The following is a 21,529-nucleotide window of genomic DNA, read 5'->3' on the forward strand; positions in this document are numbered from 1 at the left end:
TGCAATGCATCAGATTCACAAAGGCAGTCCTTTCGCATTTGAGACGCCTCCGATTTTAACTGGCACTGAATATGCAACAATCTTCTGTACATTTGGTCTCTTCATTTTGGTTAAATCTGCTTTATTTCTGGCTTTAATACTTTAAATAAAGATGCTACATTAATTACAATGAAGAGAAATAAAATTATAGAATGCATTTAAAATGGTGCATTATTTGTTTTTTGAAGTTTGGAACATTAAATAAAGCAACTATTCGGCTTCGGCTAGTTTACCAACTATTCGGACGAATACTAAATATGCTATTCCGTACAGCCCTAGTAGTAACTGCCACACTTAAAGGTTTATACGCAGCAAATTACCCCACATTGCTGCGAGAAATAGAAACAGTTAAAAACCTGGGATGCCTTTACTATCTCGTGGCCTGGAAGAATACTTCTGTGAAGCTGGTAACTCTCCCAAATCATTATATATTTTTCAAGCATTACCTATTAATATGTCAGAACAAAACTCCACGGGTAGCCCTAAATATGCTGCAGGGAGGGAAGCGAGAGGGGGAATTTAAGTTAAGGGGTATTTGGGGTGTGGGTTGCTGTAGTGTTGTACAAGACATGGCAATAAAAACAAAAAAAGAAAAAAAAAATACATGCCCATATTATGTAAGCAGTAGATGTGGAACAGTCTATGAGGCAGCAGACAGGGTTTCTGAAGAGTGGACCACACTTCCCCATTATATAAGCTCATGGTGCTGGGTAAAAGACATAGCCAAACACTGCTCATGAGTGTTCAAAGCCTCATGCTAATGCAGCCACACACACAGGCTCTTCTTGCCATGTTGGTACGGAGCTGAAGGTGTGGGGGTTTAAAAGCAGCCCCAGGACACAAATGAACGGCCTTGGCCATGTTGAACTTAATTGCAGGAAAACGTGCTTGTAATTGGAAAGCACATTGTGGACTGCCAGAGAAAAGGCCAGCAGTTCATTTCAACTGCAAAACCATGTACACGCTGCCTAATTTGCTAAAATAGACCATGGTAATGTATGCAAACTGCAGTTTGGAACAAGGAACATTTTAAATATGAAACTACACTGCAGATTGGAATTCATAAAAGGCACACAGTAAGGAAACTGGTGGATATAATAAAAAAGTTATAAATAAGCTGCAAGAAAGAAAATGGAAGCTAAATGTTATCGGATGGGATACAAGACATGGATGCAGGAACCATGTAATGTAAAGAAACATACATTTTCAATAGTTTCTGAACATAAGACTTGACTTCAGTCAGGACTGAACACCCAAACTGCTCACCTTCCCCCATAAAATGCAATGTCACCTCTGATCTCTAACCCAAAAAATAGAAAAGAAACACACTCAGCATTACTTTGAAGAGTTGCAGCCTGGCTGGGAAGGAATTTATATGGGTGTGGTGCCAACAACTGTGTGAACAGAGTGGCAGCCCTTAAAGGGTTGAAATGGAAATAGTTTAATTCAAACTTTGTGGTCCCTCTCCTTGTGCAGACCACAGGGGGGGGGTCACATAAGTCAGGCTTTCTCTGCTCTCAAAGATTAGAAACAGATTACCAATCATCCCTTGGAGAAAGAAACGCTAAATGATTTGATTGCAGGCATGGTCAACAAAGAAGCAGATGTCTGGAACCACATCTAAGTGGAAGTAGGAAATGTGAGGTTTATGGAACGCCAATTATGTATATGACTTGAAATTACCATAGGTGCAATGGAAGAACATACTTTGTCCATTATCTTGGAACTGTGGCACTAATGGGACTAATTTCATGGAAAAGCGTACGAAAAGCCCCATCTGATAATACAACTCCCCTAAATATTCGGCTTAAATGTGATGATCGCTTCCCAGAAAATGTCACAAAGTGAAGATTCAGAGAGATGGTAGCCTAATGAATTAGTTGTGTCCCATGTGGGTAAATTACAAAAAATCTGCCATTCGAACCTGTAACATTGTGCCGAAGTGAGACGCATTTAAGTCCTGCGTGTTTGGACCATTTCAGAAACTACTTGTACATTACATTGGAATGTAGGTCATAACTGAAGTGGTAAAAAGTGCAATTTTAAAAGGGATGTGTAATGATGCTTAATAACCAAAAGGGAGCAATCAAAGAAAAGGGGGAGGGGGCAGTAGCTGTCCAATCCAGATCAAGAGACAAAAAGCTGGCACCTGATAATTTGGGGAGTAGTTAGAGATTTGTAAAGAGAGGCACAATGGGAAAGGGAAAAGCTGTCTGAAATCGTCCAAGTGGAACTGCTAGAAATATTTGCTGGGAGAACCGAGATTGCCTGGGAGGTGGATTAGATCAGGAGAAAGATTAAACTCGCGAGGTGGGGGGGGAACCTGGAGAGTCAATTAAAGGGATGATTCGGAAGTCCCAATGAAAATCCTCGAGCGGCCATCTAACCAGATCCCAGTCCTGTCCTTGTGATAATCCCGGAGGTGGTGTCTTCCCCCCCCCCCCCCCCCGAGCATAAAAACCAGGGATATTAAGTAACCTGTCCAACCAAAGCAAGAGTTGTGGGGATCTGTTCAATTTATTATCTTCACTTATTGATTGGGTGGGCAGACCAAGTAGATCCTCAGTATTTTTACTAAATTATAATTTAATTAATTCCCCTATAGCCAAATGAGTGATTTTGTTGAAATTCAAAATAAACAACACTTCCAGTGTGGCTAGAAATACAGTCCATTAAAGTAATTGGGTACCAGAATTTCTTTTTGCCAACCACAAAATTAACTAAAGGGAGTGGTGCATAAAAACGAAAATCACAATCGATCTTCACCAGACCCTGCCTTAGAGCAGAGAGGTTTCCATAGTATCTGGGTCTGGGCTGGGGCAGAAAAGTATCTTTCCAACTTAAATAGAGTTAAGTCACGTATTTTAAAGCACCTCGCTGCAGAGGGTGAGAAACTGACCCCTGAAAGGAAAGACCTTCTACAATGCATGGTACTGGAGGAAAAATGTTAAAATATATATTATATAGTGTTTTGTTTTAAAAGGTCAGTTGGGGAGATTAAGGAGCGCTGCAAGTGTTGCTTTTGTCAATTGAAAAGTGTTGCACGCTATTGTCATGTAAAGTGTATTGCCAAGTGTAAGATTTCAAGGTGCTACATGTTATAAAGTAAACCCCATGCAAACTATGTGATGTTAAATAGTTTTTTTCATGTCCAGGGAGCTGCACAATCATGTACATTAGGATTATTATGTGAACGAACAAAGTATCCGAAGTATTCCATTGACCAGTGTTTCTATGTAACCACGGTAGAAAAGAACCCAAGGAGGAAAACTGTACAGGTTGTTGGATTAGAGTCTGAGCTGTTTTATGCTATAACTACTGGTATTTTCAATGTGTGTTAAAAATGAGCATTAGGAAAGAAGTATTTGGACCACAGAGTGAGGGGCGTGATTTGGGATTCATTTTCCTTCTCATTAATAGATATATACTGTTTCTATGCACAGGCCCGATTCTTGGCTTATCGATGGCACAGCGGTGAGGGATCTACATGGTACGATACATATATGGGGCTAGATTGAATAATATAAATAAGTAGATCGGTGGGGGGACAACTGCAGTAATGGTTGCCCCATAGATCTCATAAAGGATGCATGGTCAGAATCGTCTAGTATTGGCACAGCTCTAGGCTGATCTAAAACAGGGTTTGTTTTGGGCTTGGGGCTTCCAGCAGACCCTTATCATGCCTTGGGAAGTCAGATTGCCAAAGGTTTGGTGGGAGGGGCTATGGGGGATTTTGTCAAGTAACAAATTAACACCCTCTGCCCAGTAGAAATAGCTGGGTGGTAAAACGGATCACCGAAATCATTGTTCTGCGACGTTGACTGGCCATATTCATTTGGAAACCCTTGCCACTTGGATTTTTCAGTGGGTGGGCAAAGTTATTGCCCAACGTAGTGTGTAGTAAAGTGCATGCAATAGGGCTTAGAGTACCAATATTATTTCCCCATTTAAAAGGAGCCCTTCGTGACTCGAGGTTGCAGCAACCTGAGAATGACACAGGATGTAAGTGCCGGTCCAGAAGGACAAACAGAAGAAAGTTGACCACGATGGTAAAAGAATTCAGATAGAACTCACACGGGACGCGTTTTAAATATCAAACCCTTACAATAAACTAATTTCCAGTCAATGCCCATTTTAATATTTCTCTAAATGTTACATTGGCCCAACAATTCAATATAAGAGAACACACATTGCAATTATATCAAGAACAAATGAGAAGAAACGGGTTCTGGTAAAGGTCACATGGTACATAGCAGGGCACCAGGTGTGTGTGCGACAAAATGGCTAATAAGAGGAGGAGTGGGGGTATACATGTTGTATGGGGCTAGTATAGATTATCTGTACTGGTCCCCATCACACAAAGAGTTACCAGTGAAAGTCTGAATTGTGCACACCAGAGGAAGGATTGAGGAGGACTCATGTGTGTGTGACAAAGGCACCAAACACAAGAGGGGGGACAACTGTGTTTGGAATGACCTACCATTCACAAAAGTGTTTCCCCGTGGCATGGCCATCAGCAAGGGTCATCTTACAAGTGGGATGTGAAGTAGTTGGGTAGGATTCCGCACCAGGACGCATTGGAATCAATTCAAGCATATATAACTGAATAGATTTTTATTTTTTTAAATCCTTCTGTACAGTCCTAGGTCACCCTAGGCTTTGTATAAACTTCCCAAGCCAACATTAACCAAATGGTTGCACGTGCAAATGTTTCACCCTGCTTCAGGCTTTATCAAGCTGTAGCAGTACATTTGCAACAGTTAAATCCAAATACCCTGTTCCAAATTACAGGCAATTGTGTGCAAGTAACAGTGTATAACATTCCATTAGTTGGCTATATATCCCGACATTGTTAGGTCACAATCTTTGGATGTTCGTAAAGATCTTTGCCACTTTACTTTCATGAATTAGTATCCCATTGTCATGTTGCTGTTACATCAATTAATATTCCTTATGTTCAGTTATAGGTTACATTTACAGTGGGTCACTGGCCATCTTATAAATAATTCTGTGGGAGAATGGAGTATTGAGGAGAGTTTACTATATTAAAATAATTCAATTAGGAGGTGTTGTGGTGACCAAGCAATCATCTCACAAACCAAGTTGAGAAAAAATATTAATCAATCACTGTGTGAGCAATAGGGGTAATCCCCAAGCCAGTCTGCATTGGTGAGCAGATATCCTCCATCCAAGTACAAGTTTCCGGTACTCTAAACTATTGTAGACAGTTACTAATGCCAGGGTGTAGTTAATTAATGGAAATTCTGAGTATGTTAATGCTGTGCTAACTACAGGTTGTGCTAAACATCATTGAGCAGGTGCAATCCATAAACTGGATGTATTACCTTGAAGATGTTCATGTATGGCGTTGTAAATGGTTCAATCCTATTGCCACTTCAAGTGCATCCGTTATAGTGCATATTAACATAAGTCTGGGAAAAAAGTCGTTTAGAGGAGTCCCAAGTTTCCACTAGCATTACATGTTTTGTGGTTGCAATTGGGCGGCAGGCTTAACTGCATAGAACAGGGGCACGTACCTGGAGTAACCCTTAGTTCCAACTCTGCTTCCCTCTTTAATAGAACGTCACAGTTCTTTCTGGAAGGTCTCAGACGAGATGCATCACATGACAAAACAGGGGACCAGAAATGTCAGGATTGCAACAGAATTGTTTTTCAATGCGAAAACAAAAACACAATGCATCTCTCTCCAAGCTAGTCCATAGACACTGCATACTAAATTGATCCACTAACAGGAACCATGTATACAATTATAGAAGTGTCTATATCAAAAGGAAAGAAAATTAAGTATGGTGACACCATAAGATATAAACAGAAGGCCTTGCATACTAACTACACACGTTTAAGTAGAAGCCCAACGAGAACTAACTGTCTAACTGACCATAGGGTTCCACCTGTAGACCACATATTATTGCACCACGTGACCAAACTGTGTTGGGGTGACCAATAGAATCAACTAGCTCCAGGTATGGATCTTCACATTTAGCCAACATAGGCTTGCCTTCATATAGGGGCAGTGCAACCCAAATACTCCACTAGTTCGGCAACACTAATATGAAATCAACCTTAAAGTCAACCTAACTGTAGTATTTACCTTCCTGCCCCCACTACAACTGTACATCTTCATGTATATTTGCTCATCCCAACAGAGTCTTTATTGTACCTCATTTTGAAATGGTGTACACAGAATCAATTGGAACATTTCTGCCTTGTACAAGGAATTGCGCTGGATTCTCCCGAAGATGCCAACTCCCCTTTTTAAATGGTTAACATTCCAAGCAGCTAACCCAGGTAATCTGACACACTACCCTGTGATTAGCCTATGGAAACAAGAAGCCTTGTTTAATGGATCTTAATTCAACATGGTTTACAGATAAACATTTGAACTAGTTCTGCCTTTGAAAAAGAAAGTCGCCAGAAACCTTTACAAGAGGCTCTTTCCGCGAAAATGCAGCCATTTTTACGTTGACGGCGGTCATCACGGCGTTGCTTAAAGCGCAATGTCATCAAGTAATGGCAATGTAATGCCGGTCCCAAGATGGCGGTGCTCCAAAACACAAGTGGAACACGGCCATCTGAATTGCTGAGCTGCTACTACTCCTATTAAGGTAAGATTGTGCCAGCGCCCCATTAGAATACATAATTGTGCCCCGTTTTTGGACACAAAATGGTCTCTCCTTATTCCCCCTTTGGGAGACATGTGCATGATATTAAAGAGGGAAGCATCATGCACTTGACTTGGACTAAGGATTACTCAATGTACTTACTCCTGCCGCCCAATTGAAACAAACCACAAAACATGCAATGCTAGTCGAAACTTAGGACTTTTTTTCCACAGACTTATATTAATGTGCACTATAACGGATGCACTCGCAGTGGCAGAAGGATTTAACCTTATACAACGCCATGCATGAACATCTTCAAAGTAATTAATCCAGTTTATTAATCACACCGGCTCAATGATGTGTAACACAAAACGCAGTTAGCACAGCATGAACCTACTCAAGGATTTCCATTAATTAACTACACCCTTGCACTGTTAACGGTCTACAATAGTTTGGACTGCTGGAAACCTCCACTCGCCCGAAGACTCATTCACTTGTACTTGGACATAGGTTTATCTGCTCACCAATGCACACTGGCTTAGACGTCTTGCATCCAGGTACCACTACCGAGACTGGTCACACTGATTTTTTTCCAAACTTCTTGTGAGAAGATTGCTTGGTCCCCACAGCACCCCCAATTCAATTATTTTCAAATATAGTAAACAATCCTCTTCATTCTTTCCTCCTATATCTCAACTCCTACACGATTATTTCTAAGATGGGCAGTGACACACTGTAAATGTAACCCATACCTGAACATAAGGAATATTAACTAATGTAACAGCAAAGACAATGGGATACTAATTAATGAAGAAATTGTAAAGTGGCAAAGATGTTGACCAACCAAGGTTGCCAACATCCAAAGATTGTGAACTAACAATGTCAGGATATATAAACTAATGGAATGGTATACACAATGTTACTAACACACAATTGGCTGTAATTTGGGACAGGGAATTTGGTTTGAACTGTTGGAAATTAACTGCTACGCCCAACATTAGCACATGCCACCATTTGGTTAATGTGGGCTTAGGAACTTCATACAAAGCTTAGCACGACCCAACACTACTGAAAGAATGACTTGACTTTTTTTAAAAATAAAAATATATTTGTTTATATATGCTTATTCCAATTTGTCCTGGTGCGGAATCCCAACTAATTAACTTTCTATTTTTTTTACTAATTAGAGGAATATCAGTCAGTACACAGGTTTTCAATATACCTGAATACCGTAGAGAGGCGCAGAGAAATTATATTCACCCTACCTTTTGAACTTGATCATCTTGCAAGTGTAGAGCAACGGAACCTGCCGTTATTCAATTGTTTTTTTTTCAGGTTGCTAGGTTACTGCTGCTCACCACCACATAGTTTGAAGCGAGAAGCAGGAGAGATATGAAAATGAAGACTCTGGTAGAAGTAAGCAGGAGCCGACACATTAGGAAGATAGCATTTGTGGAAGGGCATTGTGTTTGGGTCAAGGGGTGTGTGTGTGGAATATAGGAGGGAGAAAAGTGAACTTGCGGAGGTGGGACACCACACCATCTTTATTTAGCCATATTATATGTTTCAGGATTAAGCTTTACAGTCCACAGAATAAGCTGGAAAAGGCAGCTGTGGTATCCCACCACAGTTCTAAATATTCCCGAGTAATCACTTTGCAGGCGGCGTCCTGCACGCCATGCCAAAGACAGATACATATTGAGAGGCTAAGGCCGAGTGAGGCTGTTCAGGGCCTCCACTGCCACAGCTTCTCATACTGCACTTGTAAGAAGCCAAAATTCACACATAGCATTTCATCACATGGTACAAACGGCTAAAAAGAAAACAAACGGATAAACTCAGCACTTTAGTGGCTGGCGATGAACCAGGACCTGCCCGGCAGGGACCAGATATTGCTCCCACGCCATACTGCAACACCACCTCTCCCCACGCCGTCAATCAATGAAAACATTGAACATTGGGCCCTTCCTTTCCTCCATCTCCCTCTCTACCTGCAGTATTCCCCAGGGGTCTAACTTCTCTTCCTGGCTGTTCAACCAATACCTGGCATTTCTTGCCCACCGCATTGCCGCCCTTTGCCCCAACTTTCAGTGCTAGGAGGATGAGAACTTATTTTCAGGCTCTACCACTCCTTCTACATCTCTCATCTCTGACTGTCTGCTATTCAGGAGTGGTGTGCCACCAATGATATCTGCCTTAATGCCAGTAAGACAGATTCTCTTCATCAGCACACCTGCGCCCTCCTTGCCTGGCTCTCTGGCGGGCCTCACTTGACCATCTTCCTACTCCACCTGGGAGGCTAAAAACCTCGGGGTCATCATAGACTCCACGCTCTCCTTCTCTCCACCCATCCTTCCCCCAGAAGCTCACAGTCTCCAGAGCTCTGGTTCCCTCTAGGCTGGACTACTGTAACAGCTTCTTTTCAAATCTGCCTGCTTCTACTATCTTCCCTCTGCGACTCATCCAAAACAGGACTGCGAGACTTGTCCTTGGCCTCAAGCCCAGGGATCGTATCTCTCCAGGACTGAAATCTCTGCATTGGCTCAATACCTTCAACTCTCTCTTCCTAAAAATCTTCCTTCTCGAGCTCTTCGCTCATCCGCCTCCCTCTCCCTCAGGGTCAGTCGTTTCTCCAAGCAACAAGTTGGTGGTAGATCGCTGTTTTAGGCCCGGGCCTCCCTCTGGAACAGCCTCCCTGCCCCCCTGAAACTCGAGAACCATCTCCGGAAGCACCTGAAAACCTTCCTCTTTGCTTCTGCTTTCTCTCCTCTCCCCTGCTGAACTCCTGGATGAAATTGCACTGGTCGCCTAGCCACCCTCTGATCTCGATCCCAGATCCCCTCCCCCGCCAGTGGCACACCTGTACTGCCTCCCTGGCTACCCTTGCACTTGTGGACTGTTTCTGTATCCCTACAGTCCACTACCTGCACTTGACACCTGATGTCTGCACTCGGCCTTGCACTTGGCACCAGCTGGCCGCACCTTTTACTTATGGCTTCTATTCATTCTATATTTCTACTGTTGATCTCATGTACTGCACTAACCCCTCCCCCCGCACTCTTCCGCTTTATCACTTCCCTGCACTTGCACGATCTCAATATCACCTGGCCTAGTAAGATCGTTGTTGGTCCTCCCTCTGTTCCCCCCTCGCTTGCCCCGCAACACTGTATAGGCGCGTTAGAAAAGCCTTATCATATCATGATGATAGCAAGGCTCCTAGAATGATTAATCGCATTTGGGGCATTAGGTTGGATTAAGCACATCAATAACATTTTAGAATTTGGGGCATCATCCCCAAATGGGATAAATCAAGATACATGGAAGGGTTCATTTTGATTATGTTGATATTTTAGGAACAGCCAGAATTTTGAAAATGTCCAGCTCTGGGGCCAGAGGGCCTGCCCAACATGGTGCCAAAGAATAATGCAAAGAATGGGTTCATGTTCTTTAGATCATTTTTGAAGAAATTAGACTCTCATGCGCACTCCATGAAACCAGGGAAGAAGTGTTAACACCCATATTTAAAAAGGGTAAGAGGGAATTCCCTTTGTCCTACGGATTAATTGCATTGCTAGAGGTCGCTCACAAGATCTTGGCCGGATTATTGAAGAGGTAAAGAACTGGAGTGTGGAAAGGAATATTCTATTCCAGTTTGAGATGAGGTATGGGCAAAGAGGTCAATATTCTGATGATGAAGGCATCGTAGTATAGAAGTAAAAGGACTCCAACTCATGTTGCTTTTTTAGATTTCACATAAGCATATGGTACTGTTGACAGGAATTTGTTATGGTAAAAACTGATGCATGCAAGGACGATTTCAGACTTCAGACAAAAGCACAATAATCCTCGGTCTAAAACAGCGAAGAACCCTGGCCCCCGGTTTATTGATTTATTTTTGCATTTATAGATAGCACACTTAGCCCTGGGGCACACAGGGGCCAGTTACATAGAGTAGTACCATAGTAGGAGGAAATCTCCAGTAGTGAAACCATGTTCAGGTGGAACTTTCACTTGGGTGAGTAACCAGGTCTAGCCTTTATTCTGAGAGGATGGGGACTAGGTACATGATATATTCAAACTGGTGCAGGCCATGGTGGGCACTTACAATTTCTCTCCCAATTCAGACTTGCTCCATATCTACCGGTTGGCTCACACAGACAAAGTTGTCGTATTTGAGGTCTATGGGGTTGGCCTCAACTGAGTCTTAATACAAATAAGCTTTATCCAACAGTAAAATTATGATCAAGTGAAATTAAAGAAACAAAAGAATACAATAGGCTACATTGGAATTTGGACAAGCCTAGTGGAATTTACTGAATTTCTAGATTTGGGAGTCTGGGTTGTGTGTCAAAAATCAGATAACTACGATTGAAGCCCGAGTTATCATGGCTCCGCTGGGACACAGACAAAAAATGTAAGGGGGCTTTAGTGGGACACCCATGTTTGAGGCATGTAAAATTAAGGTGGTACCTACTATTCTATATGGTATGCAGCGGAGTTGCAAATATTCTCTTAAAATGGCTGGAGAGTTGTTTATGCAGACAGGCTCTTGTCTGGGGCTACCCATTTCGGTGTCCATGTAATGAGCTAGGAAGGAGTTGGGTCTGATCTGATATCAGTAGAAAAACAAGTACAGGTGAGGCAAATCAATTTACTAATATATTGACAGCTAATGCAACTCTCTACTGTGATGTTTAAATAGAAACTAAGCAAAACGCCTCAGATTATTTCTTGCTTGCTGCAACAGATTCTTGGTTCAATACGTGGACGATTGCATGACATTTCTAACAGAACTGAACTAAATGCGGAATTCCTTTGACCTTAATATTCATCAAGGCATAGAACTTGGGTACAAAGTTATAGGCCCAAGCACAGCGCTAGACCTTGGTGCCGTTGTCACCAATTTCGCACACTGGATCTGTTTTTATTGCCATTAGCACCCTGGGTTTGCCATCTCAAATCCGGGGGTGCTGAAAGCGACGTATTTTGTTTGAATGAACGGAGCATGCTTGAAGCATCCTGTCCATTCAAATAAAATGCTTGCCCAAGATGGCTGCCATGGAGATGGAAGGCGGGACACCATGCACAGCCTCTCTTCCATTCCCATGGCAGACTGGTGGTTTGGGCGCAAGTGCTAAAGGGATCAGGTAAGTGAGTAGGATGGTGGGTGTGCACAGCAGCACCAAGCTTGCTTAGAATGTGGATTGTATTGCAATCTGAGCAACCTATGGCCACAGAACTAGCCCAGGGTGTTACTAAAAGCGATAACCAGGGGATTACAGTGAAGTAAAAAATAAAGCGACAATAAATTAAAGGGTAAAAATAATGCAATACAAAAATAAAGAGGGTAAAAAAAAATCTATGGCAGAAATAATGAAATATAGGCAAGTATATATCAATGCAGGTTTCACTTTAAGTGGGGGGAAAAACCAATTAGACTGGAGTTAAAATAGTATAAAGGATAGGATGACAGGAAGTGGTCCGGGTGGTGTCCCCCCATAAATGGTATTAGCAAGGCAAAAGTGGGTATAAACTAATAGGGTCAGATCAGTGGCAGATTTAAGGCAAATGGGCCCAAGGTGTGCGGGGCAAGGAGACGAAACCTAGAGTGGGCAGAGTTTCACAAGGATGAACTTAAGGGACAAATGATTCCTTTTTTTGTTGTTTGTTTTAAATTGTGTTCTTTACAGTTTTCTGTGTTTGGAGGTTCAACTCTAGAAAGACAGCTGGGTCTTCGCCAGGTTTTGCTGTCAATGCTTTCAAAATTCAAGCCTGCAGCTAATGTTCGTAATGATAGGAAGACTGATGCTTTACTGTGATGTCGCTACTGATCATGCCAATCCATTTTGTGAGAAATGGGGTTCTGCATTGCTGGACAGGTCCGGAAGTCAAACTAGAACACATCAGTGCCTTGTGTGCCTAGCAGTCCCAGTGTCCTGATTTTGTTGGTCTGTGTATGTGTTCAAGAGTTTCAGGTTAGGGGGAGGACCCAAGCAGCTGCCCCATGTTGGCTACTACATAAACATATTTCTTACTTAAATATTCCCACACACATGAAATTCTTTGTTTTATCTTGTACCGAATGAGTGTGTGGAATTAGTTTAACCATTTAAACTCTGCTGCCCTTAAAGGCTAAATTAGCCGAAAATCCACCTACCCACACGAAAGCAAAACTCCCAACTATCAGCAAACTGCCAACACCTAAGAGCGATGGTTGGAAGGCGCTGAATTAATCCGAACAATTGGCATTGCACTGGTCAACCATACAGGCCTCATTGGTTTAACAATACCAAAGTAACTGTCTTCTTCCCACCCCTTCCGTTTTTTACAAGTCACCCAGCGTGGAACAGGTTAGCCCAGACAAGAGTCCCAGGCTTGTTGGACCTAGAGTCCCAATACCCAGTGAGGCCAATACATGCCCGAGATTGCTTTGGGTCTCATGAAGAAGGGATGTCCCCTAGCAGTTTGGGCTCAACTGCCCCTTTTGGGGTGGAACAAAGCTTTATTTGCGTACAGTTGTTGCTTTTCTATACCAGCCTGGCAACCTATGCAGGGATTCGCAGACTAATGCCATAATGAATTCAAAACCTTCCAGACATCACTCTTCAAACTTTGCTCAACAAAACAAGAGATAATATTGTGGGATTTTTTTGACCCATTCCAATGTGCCTTACTACATCACTTTACTGCAAGGGTAAAGAACAGCCCAAAATGACCACACCGACTCATGGGCGCACCAAAATCTTCAAAACTGCATTTGTGTCACAACCAGAAAAAGGCTGCACACCCTGCCACACAGTCAGGGGGGGGGGGTGAAAGCAGAGTTCTCACTGCAGGAGCATGCCAGTGGGCCCTGCCACAATCAGCATGGAGCAAAGTGGATGAAACAGCATCATTGTACTGAAAACCCAAAAATGCCATTTTCCTAACCTTAAAAAAAATGCTGTTTTTGGCACCAGATCCATTCATTTCCACTGAATCATTGAGATTAAAATGGGCCCTGCAATGCCCAGGATCATCCAGTGTGGCTCTGAGGAACCAGGCCTCATTGAATGACAGCTCCTGGCAACAGTATCTTTATAAAAGCAAACCAGGGACTGTGTTTTCATTTTTCCACAGGGAAACAAGGCTAAAACTTTTCAACAAGTATCAGAATCAGCTGTCCTTGGAAATCTAAACAAAGGCATGATACATGTATCCAGGCTGCAAACAACTCCAGCACTCAAGGGAAGAACTAATGCCGACTAAAATGTGTATTTGCTGCAAATGAAAATCGGATGTAAAGAAATCAGTTTAATGTGCTTTTTCATGAATGAAGGGCAAAAAAAAAAAAAAAAAAAAAAAAAAACACCTTTTTTTAAAGTATGTTCTTGTGTAAAGGCTTAATTCTTTAATATTGTCAAAGGATTAGTAAGGTTAAAAATCCACCTATAAATGTTATTTTTTTATGTTTAAATGAAAGATTTAGGTGAAACTTAAAGATAAACCCAGTCTGATTTAAATCAACTATATATTTTAAAAAAGCCTGCTCTGACAGTTCTTAGCCTGAGAAAGGTTGACACCTCCACTGCTGTCAGAAAAGGCCAATTGCGGCTGGGAGGCCTTGAATACTCATGACAAAGGTACTTTGTTAGACATTTGTCTTTGCCTCAGGCTAAGACAATAGCAGGCTTGGACACTCACCCGTCTAGGGATGGGGCAGGAAGCTCCCCTCTCCAGGGAGAGGCCCCTCATTCAACTTCAAAGGAGGTGCCATTTGCTCACACTTGGGAAGAAAGAAAAACAAAACTAACGTGACTTTTGGGTTTAAAATGCTTATTTTGCCATTGAACTTCTATTTAACTTGGCAGCAAGAAGAAAGAGTGAAAAGTACATACATCTAAATATGAATTTATGCTATCCCTTTGAAAACTTGGTAGAATTTCTTACTGCGTAAGAAACAGAAGTTATAAAGAATTACCAATTGCACAGAAACTATTAATGTTGCAAACCTAACGTTGTGTACACATGTTCTAGGAGTAATTGCACATATATGTACAGAATTGGGAAATGTTAGGCCAAACCTTTTATGATTAAAATTGCCAAAAATTCTACAGAAAGACTAAACCAGTTCCCACCAACTTCGGAGTTGGATTGGAATGTGACCCACGAAATATGTAGTTTATATAGTTTATGTATCCGATTTTCATAGATGACATAACTACATAATTATGTAGTTGTGGGAAAGTTAGATTTTGGTCCCCATAACCATGGGAAGTTTCCAGGTCATCTCATAAAACATGGCATCCCTTTCGGTCATCCAACCAGCAAAGAGCAAAGCTGGAACTGTGCAAGTTACAAGCGGCCATGTAACTGGTGATTCACGGGTGGCATTCTCTTTTTCTTAGCCATTAATCTAGTTCAAGTAAAAGTAACCTGTTATTTTAAAGCCGATCCGTTGTTCTCTGCTCCATTTTTCTAAAAATGCCTCTCATTCAACATTGCATAACTTCAATTTAATAGCTAGACACTTCATTTCCACTCTGACTTAAACATAAGACCTGTAGCTACATCCCAACACAAATAGCTGTATGGCCCCCATTTCTCTTAAAAACCGTTTAGTGAATTTTAGGTGGGAATTTGCATTTCTGCAAAAGTTTACACTTGTGATTTTCAATTTCAATTAATTCCAAACTTCCATTAGGATTCAAAGCGTTCACTGTTGCTCATACTTTAAAAGTAAGATTTCCAAACCATTTTTCTCTTGTTTGGAGGGAAGGTGGAATCTAAATTCTGTGTACTGTTCTTTATTCCTGAATACCTGCTGCTCCCTTACATCTGTGTAGAATTGTTTATTTGTGAGTTGAGAAATTTGCAGGAGGAATACTCAAGTGTTATCTTTCAAACAAGCCAAAACTGTGTTGTTCTCCGTTTTATATTTTGTGTTGCTTAAAGTGAATTCAACTCCTTTACCTACTTTATTTGTATTGTCACCACATTGGTATTGCTGCCCCATATATTAAAACGTATGTTTGATTTGAATTTTAAATAAATATTACCTTTCCCAACCAGCCCGATTCCTGGTCCATTGTGACCTGGGGGTATTTTGAGAAGGGGTGTGATATACCACTCATATCACTCAGAATATTGAACCTATAGACATAATAAAATAAGTATTTCATTTGCACACTGCATACTAGGCCGAGACCAAGGTGTATTGCCAGATTGAAATCCTTGATATGGAAACCTGCCTCTTATTTTTTTTTAATCAGGAATTTCCAATGTAAGCATTGGGAACGCGGAGTTCACTTTTCCCTTTTCACTGTAACTCATCTCCTGGCCTTTCCACCCCACCTCCCTTCATTTCCTTCTACCGACCCTTCAAAGATGAAGCCTGCAATTGGGTGCATTATAAAATAAACTAAATCTCTGGTTAGGCAACAACAAAATCCTACTTTCTAGGAAAAGCGTTCACTTTACAACAAATATTTGAAAGAAACAAGTTATACATTTATAATGAATGAAAAGAGGTTTTATTTTAGCAAAACGAGGGTTGCAGTATCTACAGGTTATTGAATTTGTAGATTTAGTTTATTATTGGAGGCAAACTTGCTTTCTAACAGAAACCAGACATAGCAAGGCAGCTACAGCGAATTGTGGTAGGCAGGTACATTTGCAACATGTAATACGAACCAATTTACAAGGGCGCAAAAGAATTGGCCACGAGTTGGTCATTCAACATGGTTGCTGGCTTTTTGTTGCCAAACAAGTGATTGTTAGATAAATAACACGAACAGTGGGTAATACCTAAAAATGAAAATCCTCATGTAGGCCAATGCAGCCAAAAAAACATTAAGAAATAAGGGGGAAAGGGAAAAAAAAAAGGATTAGAAAATAATCATCAGGATGGGCTGTGCGTGCAAAAGGTGCAAATCACTTGTGGATGTGTGCACTAGAACAACGTCATGAGAAGCCTACCCAACTCCATATAATTACATATTGTTGCCAAGTATGTCCCAGTGTTTGTTTAAAAAATAAACGACTCTGCCTGTACAATTATGAATGGGGCACTTCCTTTCAAAATGACAAAATATGCAGGAGCCCCATCGTGGAAAAATAAGTATCACTTCATCACACAGTTATGGCATCACACCGATTTCCCTGATTTAAGAGCAGCTCCACCATGACGTAATCAGATGTGCGCGTGTGGGGGGTGGAGCGGAGCGTTGCACTCTTGACTTCCTTGAGCAATGAAGCCAGATTGTGCAGCGTTATAGAGCCGAGTGCACAGAAAAGCACCTTCCGTTGACAAACAAGGTTCCCAATTCAAGTGTGCCACAAGCCACCTGTTTTCTTCCCCTGGAATTCTGGGAGTTTTGTTCAAGTTTAGGACTGAATCTCAGTATTACATTCTTTTTTTCTTGGGACTCGGTGACTGTCTCGTGCATGGAATGAATGCACCAAACAAACAATCTCCAATGTGTCCACAGCACTTTATACGAAGGAACTTAATATCTACAGAGTCATCTGAATGAACTGTATACCCCCAGCACTTGAAGTCAACTCAAGTGCTGGATACTCGCCTAGCTCCATCCTCGACATTTTATAAACTTATTGACATCGCAAAATCAATGTCAAATTGGAATAGCAACCACAAAGATTTCACAGTTCAGCAGAGTGTACACAGCTTTGGAACCAATCAGAACACGCACGCGGTTTCATGTAAGGTATGGATTGGATTACCCATTTAGTGCGTTCTGATACTTTAGTAAAAGGTGCTGAACAACAGGATCCTGCCCATCTAGTCCTGGCTGTTCAGCCAACAGTGCTTTGTAATGCTGGCGCTTGTAGGCCCAGACCGAAAAGCAACTAGGCGTTCCAACATGCACCACACTGTTGGCTAAAAACCCATCACTTGGATAAAAAGGTGACCACTGTGACACGTTGCTAGCTGGTAACTGTGCTACAACTTTGTTTTCACATTTTAAAACCCAAGGCTCTGGTCATGAGCATCTAAACCATGTGCCTTCAACCTTAGAAGGTTTCTCTCGCCAGAGGTTTTAGCCTAGGAATCCCATGATCCCTCTGCTGGCAAGAACTAATGGGAGTTGTCCTCAAAAACCCCTGGAGAGGCAAAGCTTGCAGACCCCTGAAACAAGTACGATGCTCTGGGGGACTCACAGCAAAAACAGGAGAGTTAACTCGGGGTCTTGACATGTGTTCTGCACGAACAGATTCATTCGGGACAGTGCTCATTCACGCTTTGGTATAAAAAAAAATAATTATATAGCACGCTCTTTCTAACGTTATTTATAAAAATACCCAGTGAAAGATTGAGAATCAAAGTCCTACAAAAAAAACCCCATAAGGTTTTGTCATTCAAAATATAGATCCGCACCATAGCACTGAAAAAAATACAGATGCGAGTTCACTCCTTGTATGAAACTAGAATATTCCGAGCTACTGGTTGCCCGGGGTCGAATGTAAGTGCTTCTCTGCAATATGCAGGACTGTGGGCCAGCAAACAGGTGGTTAACTCGGGGCCGAGCTAATCAGCTTGGCTTTGACGTGTGGCGCGCAGGGGCCCCACGGGCTTATGGCGGCTCCATGTCGCTCGCGCCCGTCAATCAGAGTTATGCAGGGCGTGGGGCGGCTCCTCGGCCTGCAGGTGGCCGGCCAGCTCCTGCAGCACGGCCGCCCTGCCGACCTGGTCGTTGCGCCTGCGCTCCATGATCAGGTCCTCGAGGCTCTGGAACTCGAGCGTGTGGCTCTTCTTGTCGGAGAGCTGCAGCCGGAGCCGGTAGGGCTGCTTGCCTATGCGCAGCTCGCCGCCCACCTTGAACTCCCGCCGGCCGTAGCGGCACCAGGCGGCGAAGCATTCCGAGTTCCTCCAGCACAGCTCCTGCTCCTTGGCGCCCACCTGCCCCAGGGCGGCGCGCACCACGTCCTGCGGGCTCCGCGCCCGGTAGCGGTAGAGCTCGTTCACCACGCGGCCCCTCCGGCCCCGGCTGGCGTCAGTCAGAAAGCTGCTCTTCACTTCCTGCCGGTGCAGGTGCACCACCTGGAAGTCGCCCACGAACACCGCCCAGTGCGGGTACTGGTTGGGGCACACGAACTCCACCAAGTCCCCGGCCTTGCAGCGGCTCAGGAGGCTCTCCGGGGAGTGCGTGCTCAGCAGCGCGCCGCCCTTCTGGTAGATGCACTCCTCCCGGTAGAACACCGAGCACTCCAGCTCGTCCTGCAGCTCGCGCTCCTGCTCGGGCACCCGGTCCACCACGCCAGGCTCCTCCAGCTCGTCGTCGTCGGCGGAGAAGATGTACGAGACCCCAATCCGGGGGCCGTCATCCGGGTCTAGTCCAAGAGGGTCGGCCGTGGGGACCTCCCTGTAACTCAGATGTGTCAGCTTCTCCATCTGGTTACCCATCCTGCAGGGGGGAAAAAAAGGGGACAAGTGAACAGATTGAGGAGGCTCACAGTAAAGTCTGCGTCAAGCATTAGGGTACACTATGGGGGCTGGAGTTAGACTTCAACCAAACAGGAAAATTCATATAAAAGCTCATTCTGCAAGGAGCTCTACTAAAATAGTCACTAGAATAGTGTATTCACCTTTGCCCCCGCTAGTGAACACAGAGGGGTTATCTCGCATTTGTGCACAATACTCAGAAGAACATTATATATTGGGCCACTTGAGCACTTCACCACCCACTCCTGGTGCAGGGGCACCATATTTATATAAAAACAATTGTTTGGTCAATACGCATCCAATTCACACCTTGCTGCTATAGGGCGGCAGCGAAGCGGGCATTATTTAAGCGGAAACACGTGGGTCTAGGCTCCCGACACCCTCACGCTTGTGCTGCGGCACCTTATCCCTTTTCTATAGAGCTCTGAGCACATTTTTTATTCGGCAGTTATTAAATGAGTTACATGTTCCTCGTTCCCTTCCCAGGAAGGGACGGAGTTGAGTTTTGCTCGCCACCAACCCACAGACCACGCTTAAGAGCCCCATTGGCTGGGAGCCAGCGCAGTTCCTTACACCTGTTGGGGGCGGGGGGGAGCGGTTCTAGTAGACCAAGTTGGCAAGCACCTTGCACCGTATCCGTTCGGCCTTCACAAGGGCACGGCACTCGGAGCCACAATGGCTGACTAACCTGCACCTACTCAACAGGCTGTTTCAGGCGTCGAGGCACTAAGTGCACTGCAGGACTGAGGAACACTCTAGCAAAACGTAACGCACACAAGTGTGGGCACACGCACTACTCTAATGTGACTTACTTACTACCACCTTGTAGAAAAGTTAGCAATTAATAAAGACCATTCAACGCAGGTGGGTGCGACCTAATAAGATTACCACGACACAGCCATGATCTATTGCAGAAGCAGGAGGGTGCTGCCGAGCTAGGCTGTAGTGTAAAAGAATACATCCAGGTGCATGAACCCAAGCGTGGTAACACAAACGGGTGCTACAGAAGCGCATGCAACAGCAGGAACTGACAGGCAGAAAGCTGTCCTGCACGCACAGTCGGTCAATTGCCATAAAGGGGCTTTAGTTTCGGTTCAGCTCGGAGCTGGTTAAACTCCCACAACTCATCGCAGGTGCGCTCCCTGCGCCAGAACCGAGGTGCAAACAATCCAACTCACCGTGCGCGGGGTGGGGAGGTCCCGCTCTCCTTCCCAGGCACCGGACTCTGTCTGTCCGAGGGTCTCTTGTGGGGTCCTCAGGGCGGCGTGTGGGGTCGGGTGCTGCCTGCTGGCGGTAGCGGGGCTGCTCTCGGCCAGCAGCTCATGTCTGCCTCTTTCCCCGGGCTCGGGCGACTCTCTCGCAGCGCGAGCAGCAGCCCGGCTGGCCGCCTCACCAGCACTGAGCGCGGAATGCACACATCCGGCTGAGGCGGCTGCCTCCCGGCAGGGAGGGCTCAGCCCCCAGCATTTAAAGAGACAGTGCTGATTTTACGCCGTACCTGTCGCCCTGCTGCTGGTGCCCATCTCCATCTTTTGTAATGCTTCTTGTGTTTTCAGCCATCTCTTTTCGGGAACTTTTTAGATGCTTCCAGTCCTCTCCAGTCTGGTTTCGGCTCATTTCATGGCTCGGAAGTCTTTGCTAGTGGCCCTCAATAACCTCCATCACTGTCCCCACCACACTAATGTTAATATATTGTCAGTATTTGTTACTGTTAACCATTCCTTCCTTCTGTAAAGTGTGGTAGGGGCTTGTGTCAATGGGACCGCTGTCTGGAGCACCTCCCTCATTCGTTTCTGGACAGGCCCAGCTCTCTTCTCCTTACTTTGCTCTGTAGCTTTCCTGAGGCCTCCCTCCACTCGGCTGCCGCCTTTATCAACGTCTACCTCCGCCTTCTGGAGCAACTAATCCACAGTCATAGCCTCGGTATCTATTCCTAATCTGATGATACCCATGACTATAACCTCCTGCCAGTTTGTGGTGGATGGGTCTTTGTTGCTGCAAGCTCAACACACAGAGGCGCAATTCGTCAGTGCTGCCCTCTGTAGCTGACAGTGTGTCCACCCCACCATCATGCATTGGTTCGGGACCTTCAGCTTCAACACAGAGCAGCACTAGTGCCACAGATAAATGCAGTTACAAGTAGATTCCTTCACACATTCCCACCTTCAGCAGTGGCAGATTTAAGGCAAAGGGCCCCAGTGGGCAGCACCTGACACAGGGCCCTAGGTGGGCGGGTCAAGGAGGTGGAGCTTAGGGCTGGCGTAGTTAATTGTGGTCACAAGTGCATAACCTGGGCATTCGTCCATTAGCTATGCCATTTGTAACCAACATTTCTCATCCTGTAAGCCCCTTTCCTTTCCCTTCCAGTAAGGTGCTGCATGAGACATTTCCTTTGGTTTGGCATAACAAGGCCACAGATTTATTT

The 21,529-nt window shown here is 44.0% G+C and overlaps 1 protein-coding gene across 1 annotated transcript; it reads right to left on the bottom strand.

Annotated features, from left to right (window-relative positions):
* Positions 1 to 16,151: 16,151 nt before the first annotated feature.
* On the bottom strand, positions 16,152 to 20,531 carry LRATD2 (LRAT domain containing 2). The gene is made up of 2 exons (XM_069621623.1): positions 20,283 to 20,531; positions 16,152 to 19,066 (listed from the first exon to the last, which is right to left on the bottom strand). The coding sequence occupies exon 2, from the start codon at positions 19,063 to 19,065 to the stop codon at positions 18,265 to 18,267; it is 801 nt and encodes a 266-aa protein (XP_069477724.1). The 5' UTR covers position 19,066; positions 20,283 to 20,531; the 3' UTR covers positions 16,152 to 18,264.
* Between the last annotated feature and the right edge of the window lie 998 nt (positions 20,532 to 21,529).

Source organism: Ambystoma mexicanum, chromosome 5q (genome assembly GCF_040938575.1).
Source record: "Ambystoma mexicanum isolate Mex_15411 chromosome 5q, UKY_AmexF1_1, whole genome shotgun sequence".
NCBI lineage: Eukaryota > Metazoa > Chordata > Amphibia > Caudata > Ambystomatidae > Ambystoma > Ambystoma mexicanum.